Genomic DNA, 20,288 nt, shown 5'->3' with positions numbered 1-20,288 from the left:
CTCGCGTTCTTGATATTTTTTTAAAATAGATTCTATCCACAGCAAAGACGAGTTACTGGTTAACTTTGAGAAACTACCTGACATTAGACCTTAACCCTTGCTCAAATGGGAACTTGAAAAAGCAAACCGATTACAAATAGCTAACGACATCTCGAACCCAAAAACTCTCTCTCTCAACTAGTCCTCTTTTTCATTTTCAAAACCCGTAAGATTTCTCCTTCACTTAGAACAACACTATATCTATAGATAATACAGCTTTTTATTATTTCTTTCTTTGCTTTTCTTGTTTGTTGAAGTTTCTTTGCCTTGAACTATCAGCTCATCCTTGTAACATACATATTCTTATTAACCATTCATTTCCTTTTCTTGTTGGGTTTCTGCATCTGGGGGTGGTTTTGCTTGGTGGAAATTTGGGTCCTTTTTATTTTTTTGGCAGGTGCATTGTAGTTGTTCCAAGTTTTTAAATTTGGGTTCTTGTAAATTTTAGTACCTTTTGAATTACAAGTATAAAGCTGATATTTTACCTGGAATTGCAGGTTCTTGTTTACTGGCACCATGGAAGGAATCATTCTTAGAAGGGTTATTCCCTCGGACAATAGTTGTCTTTTCAATGCTGTTGGGTAAAATTTAAACTATGATGCTTCTGGTTTCAGTGTTTTCTTTGTTTCAATTGTATGACTTGGTGGCTAAGTTTCAATCTTTGATGCTGTTTTTTTCCTTGTTTGAAGCTATGTTATGGACCATGACAAAAATAAAGCTCCTGAATTGAGACAGGTTCTTGCTTCTCATCTTTATTCTAGCTTGGCTTTCAATAAGAAAAAAATGTGTAATTCTTTAACCTTTTGATTTTCTTTATGTGAAATGAGTATAGTTGGAGCAACTTGATCCTTAAAAAGTTTACTTGAATTTCTAAAGCATAAACTTTTGATTTTTGAATTGGAAAAATTGTTTATAATGTTCAATCTGGTAGCAATACTGTATATGAACAAATAATGCGTGTATGGAGCTACGTTGTTGCGCACTCCTAGTTGCATGATTTAGATGTCTAGATTTACACAAGTGTGTTCCATTTTCATTTTTTAATTTTAGTTTCTTGTTTTTGGAGGTAACAATTGTTGTTACCATAATTGGAGATGCCTTTGAATGCTGTATGGACATATTTTGGTGGATTTTGAAGTTGCAAAATTACAAGAGGAATGTAATCAGATAAAATAAGAACATGCTTAGTGGCAGCGAAATAAAAAGAAAAAATTCACCTAGAAGATAATACTCTGCTGGATGGAATACCGCATACTTCATTATGATTGTAGGAATGCAAAATATGTAGATGTTATGGAAGTGGGATTCTGAATCATTCCATTTAAATTGATGCTATCTGTGAGTGGATCTGATTCTAGAACAATATTTTGCATGGAATCATCTCCAGAATTGCTTGTTAGTTTGCCAAGTGTCAGGGCAGATAATAGATTGCCATGGCTTGGCACTGACATTGCTGGAGTTGCTATGTGGTATCCTGAAGTATTGTTGACATCTTGATACTTTTCAAATCATTGATAAAGAAACAACTCATCATTCCATTTCACTTAAATCCCTGCTCTATTGACTTTATGTATTCTTTTTTTTTTCTACCTTGTTTTCTTGATTTTGTTGCAATCAATAAATTTTTAAGGTCATAGCTGCAACAGTGGCAAGCGATCCAGAAAAATATAACGAAGCATTTCTTGGGAAGCCAAATGGCGAATATTGTACTTGGATCATTGACCCTGAGAAGTGGGGAGGTAGGTTGAACTTTTTTCCTTGCCTATTGAAATGGTGCTTTAATGACTAAAGGGCCGGTTACTGAAATGAAGTGAATGACCATCTTAAATATGAGATTGTTGTGTAGAAGGACTATAACAAGCAGCAAGTGTGGAACCCTCTTTCTCTCTCTGGTCAATCAAATTGTGTTCATATTCAATATATGTGACTTATAATTTAGCAGCATCTAGGAGAAGTCAAGGGCCTTTCATCACTCATATTCAACCAAATTGTGTTCACATTCAATATATGTGACTTAACATCTAAAAGAGTTGGTAAAGATAAATTGCCTTTTGCATCGCTGTTTAGCTTTGGGAATCTATTAATATTTGCAACATCACTCTTTATTCTATTGTGCAATAAGTGACCCAAGTATTATCCATTGCTTTATACCAGATTCCTTTACAAAGTAGAGGACATGGATTTTGGAATCTTTACAAAATAAAGCACTTTTCTTTTCTCCAAAGGAAAGCTGTCAATACGTCAATCATGTAATTTGACTTAAATCAAATAATTTTTTTTTAATTTCTCACAATATCATATTTTCAACTTCAAGCATCTATAAAGAATGTAAAAAGCATGTCATTTTCCTTTTTCTGCCTAAGAACGGGGAACCTGTTTTGTGAGGACCTTGTCTATACAAGTTAGTGCTGTAAAGGTGGATGCATAGTTTGCTGTGTTCCTTGGAACACCAATGGAAACACTTCAGGAAATCCTACAAACAAATAACCTATGAGCTGGAAATCTCTGTATAATTTGTTTTTGGTAATAAACAGGGCCAAGGCCCCATAAAATTATATATGTTTCGTATGAGGAGTAGCCACCCTGATCATATCAGCATACTTAATTGGAAGCACACCATGTAAAGGGTTACAAAAATCTTGTCTGTAGTCTTCCGTACGAAATTTGGTATTCTTGTAATAAGCTAGACACTGAATTTGAATCTTAAGCATTACATTTTAGCAGTGAAGGTATCACGCAGTCTAGGATGTTGACGATTGTTAGGTCCTTGGCTTCTATTAAGCATGTCTTTGTAGTCTTTTAATTTGTTTTAATCGGATAGGCACTAAATCCTCTGCTTTTCTCAGGATCGTTATCAACTAAATTCTTTCATGCATTCTTTTTCTTTCACAATCATGCTCTAAACTCTATTTTTTTCAGAATGTTTAATTGCTTGTTGACCTGTTCTGATTAGTTTTGTTGCTTGGTGCTGTCTTGTGAAGGTGCCATTGAGCTTTCAATATTAGCAGATTATTATGGACGTGAAATTGCAGCATATGATATACAGACTCTGCGATGTGATTTGTATGGTCAGGTCAGTGCTATTAATAATTTCTTTTCTTTTTTCTAAATATCACCAACGTGAGCATTACTGAATGGTTGTGAGTTTCTCCCTCTGCCCTATGCTGCTATTTGACAGGAGAGGACATACTCAGAAAGGGCCATGCTGATTTACGATGGACTCCATTATGATGCTTTAGCTGTATGTGTTTTACACTGCCAATCTATTTATTAATTAGCATTTTAGCGTGATTTTATTGTCAAATTGGAGTATTAAAGGATGATAAAAAAAGGAAAATATGTGTGATCTATGGATGTAGAATACAGTCTAAGTCCCTACAAGGAAGATCTTATGGTCAAAACATAGTCCGAAACATTGGAGAGATTGCATTAAGCTATAGGCTGCAGGATTGTTTGGTAGCAAATTCTCACTATTAACTTGCCATGCTGCAATAATAATTTATTTTACATCTCCTGCCATGCTCCATTAACAGGGTTTTGTTTGTTTTTTTTTTTGTGTACCCTACTTATGGGACCTTTCTCTTGGTTACGCATCCAAACAGATGTCTCCATTTGAGGGAGCTCCAGAGGAGTTTGATCAGACCATATTTGCAGTGCAAAACGACAGGACAATAGGGCCAGCTGAGGGGCATGCTCTTAATCTTGTTAAGGAGCAACAAAGGTATTATTTATGTAAACAAAATTGGACAAATACTTGAAGATGGAAAGAAGTTTTCATGTTCTAAATGCGAAATATTTAGCTCATGTATATCCTGTTCTGAATACATAGTGTGACTGGAAGTAGACTACATGAACAGATAAATGCCCTCTAGACAAAATCCAAATAATGCAGAGGCTGGATTTTTTTAGCATCATAGTTCATATCTTCTTGAAAACTTCTTTGCCATTCTAGAACCTTTATGAGTCAGATTTATAAGATGGATTAAGGTTACACTAAATGTTGGTTTTTAATCCCATGCTGCTTTGCATTTCAGGATCATTAGAATCTTTCCTATTCAATGCTCTTGTTTTACTCTCTCTTTTGATTTTATTCTCCATCTAGCAATGATGTATTCTTTTTATTTCTTTTCCCTGTTTTCTCCATTGGTATATGCCAATTGGGAAATCTTGTAATTTTGAAATATTTATTTCATTGTATTACTGGCAGGAGAAGAAGTTACACAGACACTGCCAACTTCACTTTGCGCTGTGGGGTATGCCAAATTGGAGTAATTGGTCAGAAGGTTAGTTCATATTGATGCTACTATTCTTCCTCCATTCTCAGTGCTTATATTGAGCTTTATGCTTATATCGAGCTGGGTGCAATTTTACTCGATTTCTATATTCTCATTCTCATTTTCATTTTCATTTTCATGTTAATATTTAGGAGGCTGTTGAACATGCGCAAGCCACAGGCCATGCGAACTTTCAAGAATATAGATAACAGAAAGCAGAAACTCTTCATTTCTCAAGGTCCTTGGTAACTAGAGGATTGTTATGCTATCCATATGTGATTTTTAAATAACACTATAAAGCTGCTGTATGCTCTTTTGTTGTTCTTGTATGATCATATTGAAACAAAGAAACATTCAATTTCAGCTAATGCATCAATTCGTAACAAAATGTTGTTTAGTTTTCCATGGGATGCAGCGTTGGCTGTTTATGCTACTATTTAATTTGGTTAGAATCGCTTGGCACCAACTTGACTGTATATGCTTTTAGATTATTGTGGCATTTGCTGTGGTTGTAGTTGCAAGCCCTAAAGCTCTGAAAAAGCCGAAAGCATTATTTTGCCAAACGGGCACTTACTTTCAGCTTTTTGCATCTAATCCAATTGTAGTTGATTCTTCGCGGAGAACAATAACAGTTACTGGTTTGGTTTCAATTTCAAGCTGCTGTGAATTATTTTTATTGGGGCCGACATTTTGTCTTGCTACTTTATGCCAGCAATTTTGACCGTTACGCACTGTTATATCAATCCTTTTGCTTTTATTTCCACCATTTCATTGATTGTTGATAAATGTCTCTGAAAAATGTCAAGCACCATAGCAGCTAAATTATTTGACAAAGGAAGTAGCATGGATGCGTTCTTATCTGGAGATTACACAGATATAATAATGATAATATACCAGATAACTACGCCTAGAATTGTGTTTGACCTTGAAAGGTGCTGCAACTTGTACACAGATTCTTCCCGAAATCATTTTTTGAGAAGTCCCATCAATCGAAATCAGTTGATTCATCTACAAATCCAATGGTTAAGATGATTGCCGAAAAGATGAGAATCACCACATGAAGAGAGTTAGCCTGTGAGCCAACCATTATGGAAACATGATATGGTCTTATCTTCATCTCCCTTGACCATTTCTTCCTTTGTTTTGGCGTTTAAATTATAATTTAACAAGATTGAATTAACATGTGGTTGAAGTTTGAACGATTTGGTCGAGGTTTTGCCATGACCTCTTTTATATTTGAATGTAAAACTATTTTCTTTCAGTGGTTGAATGACAATGACAGAGCACATGAAATGTTTAAAGGGTTACTATAAATGCCGGCCATGCAAGTTGTCGATTAGCAACCTCTGATCAATTTTGATCCAAACAGGTAAATGCCGGCCATGCAAGTTGTTGACTAGCAACTCTCTCTGATCAATTTTGATCCAAACAAATTAAAGACTAAGTACTAGATACTGTTTTGAGATTGGAGACATAAAAATATTGGAAACAAAGAATATATTTTATAAAATTTATTTCTGTTCATAATTGTTTCTCTAAATATTACACTTTTAAAGATAGCATGTTGGCATTTCTAAAGTCCCCATCTATCCCTTGATAATTTGAAGGCCTGTGCCTCAAACACTTGCCAGCAAGCTACAGGCAGGGGCCTGTAGCAATGTCATATATCAACATTTGTGGATTAAAATCACTCAATATTGTGAAACAAAATTGGAAAAAGATGTTAAATAAAGAATTAAAAAGAAAAAGGAACGATCTTTTAACTATAAAACCAAATATTGGTTTCTGTATGTACAGAAATGAACAAAATGTATAGGGCTAGAGCTAGCTTAATTAATACATTGGCTAGGTAAGACTACACATCTTTCCCTACAAAACAAAACCATGTACGACAAGAAGACATAAATGGATCTTCATGATCCCATCCTTCGTCAAAACCAGCTCATGATCATTCAGGTATACTCTGTAGATTAGGCCTCCAAGACAGCTGATCGTGTGCCTCGTAAGATCTATCGTTGCTACTGCCATTCATCAACATGGACAAGATTTGTTGCACTGAGAGTTCCTTTACTTCAACCTTGCCTATCAACTCCTCGAGTTGTTTCTTCGTAATCTTGATCTTCACTTTTGTAGTTGATGTTGTTGTTGTTGTTGTTGGAGAGCAGGATGTGAAATCTCTCGTGTTATTATCTCCAAGAAGCCCTTCCTCTTCTATGTTGTTCATGACTTTCTCTTGCATGTCAAACCCTGAAAAATCCTGTGATTCATGCCTTAAACAATTTCCCATCTTTCTCTATATCTTGAGGATGTGATAGTGTAGAGAGAGCAAGTTTTGGGCAAGAAGAGGAGAGGGATGTTATATAGGGAGAGGGCGCATGGTAGAAGGGGATGAGGAAGAAAGGTCAGACCTAATTTGTTGCCACGTAAGATGACATGTTTGGTGACCTGGCAAGTGATTGGTGTTGACTTAATTGCCACTATGCATGTGAGTAATCCTATCCACCATGAAGTTGATGCTGGTGGGTAGCCATTGCCGGTGCTTCCATGGCTTGGCTCAAGTGCTCAACTAGTTTAGGGGTGTTTGGAAAATGAGTTTTAATTTATTTTTTTTATTATTAAAATTTGAATTTTTTAAAATTATTTTTAATCATTTTGATATATTGATGTCAAAAATAAATTTTATAGAATAAAATAAAAAATTATTTTTATATTTTTCTGAGCAAAACACATTTTAAAAAATAATCGTTATTATATTTTCTTTGATATTGTATTTTCAACTATATTTAGTTATATTTCATTCTCTAGAGCTTGAGTGCCAACTTGATATTGCATTTTCAACTATATTTAGTTATATTTCAAAAATATATTTATTTTAAAAATACATTAAATTAATATTTTTTTTGTACTTTTCAATAATTTTGATATGCTAAATATCAAAAATAAAAAAAAAATCATAAAAAATATTTTAATATATTTCAAAGAGATAAAGGTAAAACAACATCAAAATAATATTTTTTTCAAAGTGCTTATTTGAAAAAAAATTAAAATCTTAGAGTCTATTTGGAAGAGTTGTAAAGATTACTTTTCAAAATATTTTTTATTTTTAAAATTAGCATATCAAAACAATACAAAAGCATAAAAAAATTTAATTTAAAACAAAATCAATTCAATTTTTTTTTTAAAAGAAAAAAAACCAGGGCAACTAGTGCCCCAAACATGTCCTTAATAATTTTGGTTTGAATGATGTTTCTCATGTAATGATAAGACCATCCGGCTAACGGATAGAGCTAAGCCCACCACCAAGCCGAAGCTAAAAGCGGCTCTTTAGTTGGATTAGGTGTGAACACGGTTTGATATAGAATCTTTAGGTTTAAAGGCACAAGTGTGAACACAATCAAGGGAAAGGAATCTATCACCTTGATGCCTTAGCCACTACATGATCGCGTGTGGCTCCTAACGTTTTCTATCATATGACTATTTACCCAAAATTTAGTTAAATTAAGTACTTTATGTTCATAATTATGACAATTAAGCTTTTAATTAATTTATTCCCTTCACACCAACCAAGATGACCTGTCCCTTTTTCTTAGATTTGAAAATAAAAATGAAAACAACACCTCTTATGGGTATTCAAAACTCTAAATATATTAATAAGAGAAAAATAATTTAATTTGTGATATTCTAAATTTATTCTCTAAATATTACTAGTCCTACAAATTTGAGAATCATTGGAGGTTTATATAGTTATTAATTTCAGAACCTGTAAAATTAATCGAGGTATACACAAGCTAATCTGAACATCCATGTTAATAATAAAAAAAATCATAATATATCATCTTAGAAAATAAAAATAGTAATATATACATTTGATTAGTGACAAGTCCACTTTCTAATTTATACTTCATTGTTTGATATACATGTGAGATGGAAAGAAAAATAGTTTTGTTCAATTAAATAAATAGATTTGGTATCTCATCTTTGTATTTTTCCTAGCCAAATTCTTTTTTATTATATTTCATCATGTTTTTCCTAGCCACAATACGAAAGGTTATTAAAAAAAAAAGCAAGAATTTATGTAATTTTAAAAATTTAAAATTTTTAATTTAAAATAAATATTTTACATGATAATCAAACAATTATAAATTATTTTTATATATATATAAAATAATATAATCCTTTGTATATTTTAAACTGAAATTATTTTAAATTAAAAAATATATTAAAATATAATATAAATTATATCTTTTAACTCCAATTTTATTAGATATCGTTCAAGATATACAACTTATTTCTATTGATGTTTTGAGATAAAATTTTCAAGAAATTGGATCCAAAAAAGTTGATTCGACACAACCATCTACTAGCTTCAAGTATTAATTTGATTCACAAATAGAAAAAACTAGAAATCGAATCATTCCACACGTCTAATAGAAGTGGAAGTGTTTAGTAACGTAAAAGTGATAGTACAAAAAAGGTTAATTACATGGATGATGAGGTGATTGATCGAAGGAGGTGGTGGGTCCGGCACTTGACACCGTTTTCACTAACTTGTCGATGGTTGGTGGCTCTAAATTGACACTTTCCTTTACAACCAAACATAATCCGATGCTACGATCCACCAACAGGCAAATCTAACCAGAAAAACCCCACCAAAAATGGATGCTTAGCTCTAGCTGACTTCACCCACCACCTACTTAAACATGTGGCATCCCAAGTTCCCAACCCTCATTGCTTCTTCTTGTTTTTTTTTTTTTTTTTTTTTGCTAGAAACCATCAGCTTTAACTAAAAAAACTACCCTCCTTTCTTTTTTTCCGTCCCTTTTTTTTTCAATTTTTGTCTTCAAAATTTGTTTTTCAATTGATTCTTTTTATAGCCCGATGATGGTTTGAAATTTTGATAATAAAAACCAAATTAAAAGTGAGAGGAGTGAAATGTAAAACATGAAGAAAATATATGGTTAATTTCAAAGTTTTAGAATTTTTAATATTTTAGTCTAAAAGTTTATTTTACTCATTCTCAACTCCGGGTTAGACATATGAAAGAGACTCATTGAAAAACAATAAAAAAAGAGAAAGTTATCGGTTTGACTATTTTTTGACGATGAGAGTTGTTGTTCTTTGTCTAAACAAGTTTTATTTAATGATGAGTTATCAAATAGTGGTGATTTTTTCTTTAACAATGCTTGAAAAGTAGATTGTATTCAATTAAGATTTTCTTGATTAGTTTGATTTTTATTGTTTTCATTATTTTGGGGTGTTTTAGAGTTAATTGATGGTTTAGGGATGTTTTTATTGTGTTTTCTAGGTGAAAATGACTTAAAAATAGATTTCTAAACAAAGAAAAACCCATTTGTTTTTGTTATTTTAGGGTGTTTTAGAGTTAATAGAATAGTAGTATTAGACAATAATGATATTAGAATTTATTGGGTAATCAATCACGGGGTGATGACTAATATTACTAAATGTGTTATGTTTTGGGTTGCTTCGAAGCATAATTTGTAGGTTGTTTTAACAATATATTATATGAGTAGAGAGCTATTAGGGGAACAACAATGGAATGCATTTCAAATGTTTTTTTGGACAACATATGCATGGAAACTCTAAGGATTGTAATGATAGTAAAACGGGCTACAATAAATAATTGGTTTGTATAATGTGGTGTAGTTGAATGAAGGCGGTTTTAATATGTATTCATGAAGAAAATGGTGGTTGTTTGATGATGTAAAAGGGCATAAGTATATAACGATTCGAGTACAACATGATAAGAGATTTGAGAATTGTCTTGGTGACCCAATGGAACAAGAACATGGACATCTATGCTTGTAAATTTCAAGCAATATGATGGTCAATCCGATGGACAAATAAGTGTATTGATGCATGTTAAGATATGCATACATAAAAGTTTGTTGTAAGATGAACGACTAATAATATGTTGGCTCAAACCAAATCAAGTTAAATCAATGTTAAAGATTCATTATGGAAAATAGAAATCAATAAATCATTAATTATACTTATTTAAAATTGTAGGGCGATACTAGTAAAGGATTTGATTCCTTAAGGAACATGTAGAGCAAAGAGTACAAATGATAATTTGCCTTTGATAAATTAATAGCATAGGGTAGGATAAGTGGAATAGGCCTTTACCATTAATAAAACCTTATGGTGAGCTTCGATAGATAAAGTTTCCAAGATGGATTTATGAACAAGATATAACTTTTAGATGAGAAGATCAAGCTTGGAATTACCTTGACGAGGTGACTATACAATACTCAAAATAAGTACAGATTATGACAATTGTAAAGGTCTGGCCCAACATGTTGTATATAATCTGCTTTAGGCTTTCCAGCCCACCCAGTCCCAGGCCTTCCACCCAGGTTCCCCTCATGATTTTTTTCTTGGTAGCCACACATGGCCCCAAAACGCGTACAACATGTTAGCAACCAGCACCACTAATAAGGTTCTGGCTCTGGACACTCGCTTCCGATGTAGGATATCACAATCCCCCCACCTTAAGACGAGCCATCCTCGGCTCTGATACCAAATGTAACGGTCTGGTCCAACATGCTATATATTGTCCGCTTTGGGCCTTCCAATCCACCCAGTCCCAGGGCCTCCACCCAGGTCTCCCCTCGCGGTTTTATTCTTGGCAGCCACGCATGGCCCCAAAACGCGTACAACATGTTAGCAACTAGCACCACTAATAAGGCTCTGGCTCTGGAAGTTCGCTTCCGATGTAAGATATCACAATCCCCCCACCTTAAGACGAGCTATCCTCGGCTCTGATACCAAATGTAACGGCCTGGTCCAACATGCTGTATATTGTCCGTTTTGGGCCTCCCAATCCACCCAGTCCCAGGTTCTCCTCCCAAGTCTCCCCTCACGGTTTTATTCTTGACAGCCACGCATGACCCCAAAACACGTACAACATGTTAGCAACCAGCACCACTAATAAGGCCCTGGCTCTGGATGCTCGCTTCCGATGTAGGATATCACAACAAATGAGTCAATTCTATTATTATCAAAAGAAATTATGGAGGTTTGTTCCATGAAAAATCATATACATATTGTATCTGATATACTTTAATTATGTTGTAACAGATATCTTATTTAAATTTCTATGTTTTTCATGTTTATGATTTGGACTAAAACAAGACTCTAATTTTCTTAGTTACAATATTAGGTGAGTTCTTAGTAGTATATTGTAATTCAAATGAACGATGATTGTAATATGAATAAGTATTTATAATGTTGTTCTTGTAATGAAATGCTCTCTTGATGAAAAGTTAAGTTTAAATTGTTTAAATGTACCCAATGAACTTTAATAGATGTGGACTATTATGAATTGATTGATTGATTGATTGATTGAATGGCTTAAGGCCTAATACCTGGATATGAATTGTTATGTGTGGGATTTAAAACTCTCCTTGATCGTTATGTAGGTTTTTAGAAGAAGAGAAGAATTGTTTGGTTACCTGAATAAAGAAGACTCTGCTGAAATTTTGATAAAAATTAGAAACATCAATCATAATTGTATGATATTTGTAATGTATATGAATGTGTTAAATAACGAATTGAATTAAACCATGAGATTAAAATGATAATATGGATTACTATACTAAATGTTGAAAAAAAAATTCATTTTGTTTTCCTAAGTTAAAGGCTTAAGATATCTTTGCAATGCTAAGATTTTTTTTTTTGGGTGTTATAATCCAAGTTCACGCACATGTCCTGTATTTTTTTTTCTCTCAAGTTTCATCATTCAACATTAAATTTTTGTTGTATTTAAAAAAAAATTCAATTTTTTCATTCAATATCTAGTTGGTTTTGAACTGGTCTTCATACTTTTTATCATATAATTAATTGTTATTAGATCTAGTGGAGTTCTTACTAATTATCCATGTTGTCTTTAGACTCATGCACCTGATCTCTCTCTCTACTTTTATTTTGATCATTATTTTTTCTTTTATTTTTTAGCTTTTATATCCATTAAGTTGACTAGGTCACGTTAGAATAAATTTACATGATTTAATTTGAAATATAATTAGATAAGGAGTTTGGTAAGACGTTTTCAAGTTGACACGCTAAATCAGATTTAACAATAATCTTAAATAGTTCTTCATGGCTTAGATATTGTTTTTTATATTTTAAAAAAAATTAATTCGATTCACAGCATAGCAAGAGAAATAATCTAGTTATAATATATGCCAAGTTCACATAGGTGGTTCCAAGACATTAGATTGTTTCCGTTCAACAACATGATAAGTTGAATTCTAAAGATGCACATTCCACATATCTAGCCCACTTCGCCATTTTAAAAGGGATTTGTTTTATTTTTTGACTTTTTATATTCAAAATTTAGAGTTAGTATTCAAGAAAATTTATGAAATTTATTGAGAAACATCAAACAAATAAAAGATACAGAATTAAGATCACTCAAGAAAAAAAAATTTAATCTTAATTGTTAACTTCAAGGCTTATAAAATTAGTTTAGGTACGTGTAAGTTGGCCCAGACACCTATGTTAATTAAAAAAAAAATTGATTTAATATGTTAAAATCACCACTTTTTTCCAAGTATATATATATAAAGAATCTAATTTCTAAGTATATTAAAGAATCTCGACCACACCGTTCACATCAAGATCGTATAAATCAATGCAATTGGAGCTCACATCATCATTTAATTAACCATATTCAAAATGTGTGGTTGACTAATTATCAAATTAAGTAATTTTGATTATTAAAATGATAAGCTTACAAACTTTGGGAGAATAATATCGGAGACCAAATGAAATTCAAACAAGTTAACTAGACGTACGTGTGCTTGTATAATACGAAAATGATCCAATATAATATAAGGTTTTAAGACTAGCTAGACAATTAATTACTCGATCAATTTTCTTAGTTAAAATCGTGTTGCAGCCTCCAAGATTGTACTAGTAAATAATTCAAGTATCACTGCTTACTTCCTTGCCTTTTGACTTGCAGGGGAATTTGACTCAATTGAGCAAACCTTAACCTACCATGCATGGAAATCATATGTTATATATCCTGCGCAGTCTATGGAGAAATGCATGGACATTGTACGCCATTTGGGATTTTTCTTGGTTTGACTTTGTTTCAGTGGCAGATCGTGTGGTTAATCCTCTCTTGTTTCAAGTGATTATCATGAAAATGTTTAATAAAGTTGAATATTTAGAAGGAAAAGTATAGATGGTTAGGTTTATTTTTTATTTTTTTATTTTATAAAAAAACATATATAGTTTTTGGTTTATTAGGCTTGGTCGAGATTGGAAATATTTGAATCACATGCCTCACCAACTTGATTTTTGCTAAATCAAAGCCTTCATGAATTCAATATTAATTAGTCAACAAGTATGCTAGCTGTGTGTAAAGTCACGATAATCTTTTGATTGACAATAACCTATCTTGTTTTTCTAGGAAAAAATCTTTCACGTTTGATCATCTATAAAAATAATTTTCACTAGTTTCAAGAGTGTGGCCACGACCATATTTATTTATTTATTTATTAGTATTAAAAGATAATTTAAATTATATTACAAGATAATTTAAATTTTTAAATTAAAATAATTCTTTAATATAATATTAAATTCTCAATGATAAAATAATTACAAGTTTTATAATTTTTATTTTTTTATAATTAATATCAGATATGTGTTCACGAAGTTAAATATTCTCAGAAAGATCAAAATTCTCTCGATAAAAATCATGACTTTTGCAATGTATGTAATATGTTGTTCGAAATTGAAAATTAAACCATTGATTAGTCCTTTTCTCTTGTTTATTAATCATATCTCAGATTGTCAGGCGGGATAATGGATCTGTTCGAAACAAAGAATTCAATATACACCTGCCACAGCCTAAGCGAATAACTTTCTTGCACCTTTGAGCTGATTTGGAATGGGATTGAGTTCTCACATCATCAATAACGTTAGTTTAATATGATATATATTATCTATCGGATAGTTATATATGGTATTATTATATTTATATAAATATATATATTTATTATTAATAAAGATTTAATTCATCTTAAATATCATATAAATATAATATAATTAAAAAATAATCATTATTTCAAAAAAAGCTAAATAAGTCAAAAAATCACAAAAAAAAGTATTAATCAAAAAATATTTTCAAAAATACATATAAAAATTAGTAATTAAAAAAAATGAGATCAGGGATAGGGGTTGTGAGCTTAGCAAACCATATCTCATGCGTAGCTCGTAAAAAAAGGTCTGCACATGAGCTTTTATCTTTTTTCCTGAGTTAGTGGAGTTGTTCGCCCCATTATTTGTAAAAACAATGAGACCATGTGTCACTAGGCATGTGTTGTCTGTCATGACCAACAACACGTCGTCTATAATTACTTAGAATTTGGCTATTATGATGATTGAAAATTTATTTTTTTTCAACCCATTTTGATCCAAAATATCGAGGAAACACCCTTAGAACCTTATTTAACTAATTTATGACCTCTAAAAACTAAAACAAAACAAAAACAAAGTAAAATGCCTTAACTCATAATCAATCCGACACAAAAAAAAAAATCTTTAAAAGCTTAGTTCTGTTTATTTAGGTGTTTTCAAGGCAAGAAAAAACTTAAACTTAACTTCCCTCATTTTATGGAACCATTTGACACAAAAATTAATTGTTTTAGTGTCTGTAATTGTCATCAATAACAATTTGCTCTCTCTATGTCAAAATTTGATGATTCTCTCTCTCATCCAGTAAAAAAAGAACTAAAAAAAGAAAAATAAAATATAGTATCAAAATGTAATACTTAAAAAATTATAAGGATCGATTACCTTATAGCTTAAAAAGATAAGCGACTAAATGGACATTTCAAACAAATTACAAAGCCATCATTTATGCTACCCTTGTTTTTCACTTAAGCTCTTTTTTTCAATTAAACCCTCAACACCCCCCTTCCCCCCAAAATAAATAAATAAATGTAATTGGCATTCAATTTGGGCTGAAAAGGGCTTAATTGTAAAAACTAAAAGTACGAGGATTAAATTAAAAAATTTAAAAATACCATTACTGAAATCCACAATAAAATGTGAGGGTGAACATTAAATTGGCTACAGTAAAATATCACAAATGAAAAACGCGAGCGTAATTTTAATTTTAACTTTTCACAATATGTTGCATGTATGAGGTCTCATATGTTGATGCATTTCTAATGTATGAGGTCTAATATGCCAATTAGATCAACTTAACTGAAGAGATGCAATGTTCATGTAGATCATATCATCATATCCCAAATGCTTTGTTGCTTAATTATCAAAATAATTCTGGTTATTAAAATGATAGAAAGCTTATAAACTTGGGAGAATATTAACATTTCTTCAACACAAATTAACCATGCGGGTGATCGTAAATTAACACGACAACTACACAATAGAATATGGTTTTAAAAATATTTTGATTGGTGCCACGACCTCCAAGAAGTCGTAGCTACAAAACACTTTTAAAATAGTATTGCTACTTTCTTAAGCCTTTTGACCAGAATAGGCATGCAGCTGACTCAATTGAGCAACCTACCTACCATACAACGCAAATCAAATGTTATATATCCTTCAGCCATTAGAGAGACGCATGGACATTATTTTAACATTTGGGATTTTCTTGGTTTGACTGTGTTTCATTGGCTGTTATGGTAAGTAACCCACTATTGTCTCAAGTCACCGTCATACCCTTTGTACCAAACCATTGCTGAAGCATTTTTGGTTTATTAGACTTGATCTTTGCCTCAATCAAATATTTTGAGAGTGAACAGAGAGAGATTGACTGTTTTAGTCATAGCTGCCACATCTATAATGTGAAAGTATTACAGTACGAGCGCTTCGGCCTCGTATGTTGATACATCTCTATTGGACACCGCCCATAAAACATGTACATCAACTTCAGTAAACAAAAAAATTGACTTGACCAAGAACCCACGTTTGTGCGAATTCCTGTGTAGGTTACGAGGCTGTGCTGCCTCTCTAAAGAGCAAATATCAAACCATCCTTGTAGTTCGCAGAGACTCTGCAATGAATGGTAGAAAGCCCACTTGTTCCAAGCCTCTGTGGAGCTCGGAGCTCAGAAAGCTCATCCATTGGCTAGCAATCATCATCCAAGACTCTGCAATGCTGTATCGTCTCTATCAGCCATCATCTGGCTGGGGGAATAGCAGCTTCAGACGAAAGGCATCAACTCCATTCAAGTAATAGTGAAAGAGTCGTTTTGCTCTAATAAAACCAAGACGGCCATATAGTGCAAGTGCTCCTTTATTTGTAACTTCTGCTTCCAATGTTACCTTCGAATAGGAAAGAGAAAAACACAACACAATAAAAGATCAACAACTAGCATTTCATCTTCCCTATAGTAAAGAAAGTGATATGATTGAATACACAAATATAAAGTTGGGATATGCTAAATCATAAGCAAAGAGGGGGAAATGTAGTTAGTTATTTAATGGACCATATTCTTTAATGTTGCCATTCTTGTGTTCCAGAGTGGACCACTTATCACCAGTTAAGGTGGAAAACCAGTCAAATAATCATGCAGTTCATTTGAGCTGTTCTGATATCCTACATTCAAAGTAAATGAAAAAAGTCATAGCAGTTTATACCGATTCTATATTCTCTCCCACCTTTTCATTCTATGTTCTTTGCCTGATATGAGAAATGAGAGCAAATTCATGCATCAAGGTGAAATAACTAGAAATAGAATTAACGCATCATTCAAAAACACAAGGAATATCAGCAAAGCCAAGGCCTCACAAATTATTGGCTTCTTGGGACAATATTTAAGTTCGTTCAGAACTATGATACTGCAGCAAAGCATGGAGTTGCGTTTACATTGAATGAAACCATATTCCTTTCTCAGCAGTACATTTCCATTGATCTCGTTTTTTTTTTTTTCCATGGAATCATTCTTTTAATTTTTTTTCTCACAATTTCAACCTCGAGATAATGAAATGAAAATTTCTGGGACAGTTCAATTTAACCATATCAATATATCAGCTACAAGTCCTAAATTGGTCATGTAGGTGCAATCAGTCAATGCAAGTCAAAATCATCACACATGAAGTGTAATGTTTTGGACTTCTAGCAGGGAGCATAACCTGGCAGCACATTAACAACATAATTCATTGTTTGCATGGACTACTATCCATGTGCAGGGATACCTCCAAAGGACTGGCTCACTAAGAGGAGAGATGGAATTGAAAAAACACATGAAGCATGAAGTGTCTATGAGACATGGTGTTACTACAGAGTAATGCACAAACACCAAGAAATTTCAGAAGAAAAGGTTTTTGGAGGTGTGAATAAAAGATACAGCATCACCATTTACACACATGCCAAGTTGCCAGTCAAACTCGAGAGGAAAGCTTATTTTTCCCTTTGGTAGATCAAAGGGCACAATGGAGTAGAAAGGAAAACTATTTCTACTCTCCTATAATTGGCAGTGAAGGTAACCACTTAAGCAGTTTCATAATTCTCCTTTGTTTCCCATGCTGTTTCAAGCCCCAAACAGAGCTCCAACGTTTGATGGTAATCCTTAGGATGTGTAGTTATTTCTACTCTCCTATATGCTCATTTGGCACCATGGAAAGTACAAATAAAGCTTGAGGATAAAAAATCCATACTTCCTTTGATATATAGTTGTATGAATAATGCTACATTTAGATGAGTACAAACCAAAAGGTACAACAACTAAAACTCGACAAACCTCTTCGCATCCCGATTCCATCATCACTTGAATAGATCTGGTAACAAGTTCAGTAGCTGCAGTATGGAGAGAATTTCACTGGAAATTACAACGTACCTTTGTAAATGCCATCCCAAGTGTAGGAAAACAAAGAATGGACCTTGAGTTCAAATCAAATGCAGCCAGTTTATTATACACATAATCATTCCAAACATCCATATTTCTACCATTAATGTTATCAATGCATGTCCAATTTCTTGAAAACCCTCACCCCCTTTCCTTCCTTGTTTCCAATAGATCTATAGTACATTAAAAACCAATCCAAGATTCACATATATAATCCAACACAACCTAAAACTGTGCACAAAATCCCAATATGAAAAAAAAAAAAAAAAAAAAAAAAGCCATTACCAATGCCTCTTCCTCGATAAGGTTTGATGACAACTAACATAGCAATGTAACCTCTAAAAGTTGAATTCCAATGATCCCCCATCTTACAAACAACAGTCCCTACACATTTGCCTTTGTGAAACGCCTGAAATTGAAAACCCACCAACAAAAACACAGTTACAACACCAAAAAAATAAAGCCCAACAACATAAAAGAAGAAAAGAATCACACTTACCAAGAAAGAAAGTTGTGGCCAAAGATAAACAAAGTAACGGTAGGTAAATATGGAGTAAGGCTCACTAAGTTCTTGATCGACAAGATTCATGATTAATGGTAGGTGATGCTCACCACCATAGCTAACGTATTCAATCTCTGATGCATCGAATTCTTCTTTTTTCTCTCTTTCTTGAACTTCGTCCATTGTTGTTATTCTGTTTCTTGACGACTATAACCGAAGGGTTCTACTTCTTGTTTGAAAATGTAGCAGCTTCCTTATAAAAAGATTCCCTTCGGCCCTTTCTACTTCTTTAGCTGGGCTCCATTGGGTAGCTTTGTGTTGGGCTTACGAGCATTATCCATTTCTGGATTTCGTGCTAGTTTATTAGTTTTTTTTATATTCCAGATTTGCATTTCTTCCTAGTAAAAGTTCAAGTTATTATATCTATTAATATTTATAGTATAGAAGAGAAATAGATATATATAAAAAAAGAAAAGAAATTCAATTCTATAAAAAATGATAATATTATTTTAAAAAATTCCCTCTTTCATATTTATCTATTATTCTTATATTTTTTTATGTGGTAAATATTATGATTATAAATTCAACATCATATAATTTCTTATTTAAGACTCAAAATAAATTTAGTCTCAGATAATAAAACTGGTTTGAAATAAATTAATATTGCAACCAGCAAAATAAATATATAAACTAACCAAAGCAATTAGATAAAATCACATGAATATGCTGCGCCAAAAAAAGGCACTATTAGTTCCACCAAGCAAGACCTGCTATTGATTTTTATAATAATTCAGTTTAATCTTTACACTGTAAATTTGGAATGAGATTTAAAAATCAATTACAAAAGTTAAAATCTTATAAATATATGAATTCAAATATGAAAGAATTGCTTAAATTTTGATTAAAAAAATAATTATTTTTTAAATAAAAACTTAAAAAATTAGAAAATAATGTTTTTTAAAAGAAACATTTGTAAAAAATAGAATATAGAAAAGAAGAACACAAAAAATGTTGCTAGAGGTAAAATTAAGAAGTTATAGCTTTTTGGGTCAAATTCAACCAAGGTGAGAATTGGTAGGAAGGGGAGGAGTTTTGAGATTTCGTATGAAAATTTTAAGTGATTTAGAAGTAGATGAAAGCTACTAACAAAGAAAAACAAGATAACTTGATGTTATGAGAATTGCTTATATCGGTTTTGTAGGTATAAGGGATGAAAAGGAGCTATAGGTCGCACGTATTGCCTATGATGTGTTTTTTTAGGATAGTTGTGAAATGTAGGAAATTATAGACACAAAAATGTGTATGTATTTTTAAAGTGGTTTTAAACCATCTTTAAAAAAAAATAGAGAGAGAGAAAGAGAGAGAGAAGAAGAAGAAAGACAAAAATTAGAGTAAATGGCCTTAGGATGTCATATTTAAGAGAGTTATCATGCTTACGGCGGTAGGATTAACTATCTTGAGAAAAAAAAAAAAGGAATGATGATAATTGGAGATCCATTTAATCCATTGATGAAAAACTAGGTAGATTCATTTCCTAAATTCCTGAGAGAATTTGGGCCTGAAAATGGTAAAATTTGGGGAGGGTTTCTTCATAAAAATTGTAGTCTAGAGTGTTAGCTTTCCTATA

At 32.3% G+C, this 20,288-nt stretch overlaps 2 protein-coding genes across 8 annotated transcripts; one reads left to right on the top strand and one right to left on the bottom strand.

Moving 5' to 3' along the window:
- Positions 1–49: 49 nt before the first annotated feature.
- LOC118036673 (OVARIAN TUMOR DOMAIN-containing deubiquitinating enzyme 2-like) lies at positions 50–4,718 on the top strand. 4 transcript variants are annotated; one of them, XM_073408351.1, is made up of 9 exons: positions 50–205; positions 437–620; positions 729–774; positions 1,670–1,778; positions 3,021–3,112; positions 3,218–3,280; positions 3,642–3,760; positions 4,247–4,322; positions 4,466–4,718. In XM_073408351.1, the coding sequence occupies exons 2-9, from the start codon at positions 556–558 to the stop codon at positions 4,520–4,522; spliced, it is 627 nt and encodes a 208-aa protein (XP_073264452.1). In that variant the 5' UTR covers positions 50–205; positions 437–555; the 3' UTR covers positions 4,523–4,718. The 4 variants fall into 4 exon arrangements, with proteins under 4 accessions (XP_073264452.1, XP_034898348.1, XP_073264465.1 ...); XM_035042457.2 differs by having other exon boundaries at positions 51–207; positions 537–620; XM_073408364.1 differs by lacking the exon at positions 50–205 and adding an exon at positions 239–432 and having other exon boundaries at positions 537–620.
- Positions 4,719–16,047: 11,329 nt separating this feature from the next.
- On the bottom strand, positions 16,048–18,960 carry LOC118036668 (N-alpha-acetyltransferase MAK3). 4 transcript variants are annotated; one of them, XM_035042450.2, is made up of 4 exons: positions 18,772–18,960; positions 18,445–18,568; positions 18,055–18,110; positions 16,048–16,636 (listed from the first exon to the last, which is right to left on the bottom strand). In XM_035042450.2, the coding sequence occupies exons 1-4, from the start codon at positions 18,802–18,804 to the stop codon at positions 16,484–16,486; spliced, it is 366 nt and encodes a 121-aa protein (XP_034898341.1). In that variant the 5' UTR covers positions 18,805–18,960; the 3' UTR covers positions 16,048–16,483. The 4 variants fall into 4 exon arrangements, with proteins under 4 accessions (XP_034898341.1, XP_034898339.1, XP_034898340.1 ...); XM_035042448.2 differs by having other exon boundaries at positions 18,659–18,947; XM_035042449.2 differs by having other exon boundaries at positions 16,543–16,636; positions 18,055–18,193; positions 18,659–18,951.
- Positions 18,961–20,288: the final 1,328 nt, after the last annotated feature.

This window comes from Populus alba, chromosome 1 (assembly GCF_005239225.2).
Source record: "Populus alba chromosome 1, ASM523922v2, whole genome shotgun sequence".
Classification (NCBI taxonomy): domain Eukaryota; kingdom Viridiplantae; phylum Streptophyta; class Magnoliopsida; order Malpighiales; family Salicaceae; genus Populus; species Populus alba.
The sequence above is the reverse complement of the archived record's forward strand: the minus strand, read 5'-3'. Positions and strand labels throughout refer to the sequence as shown.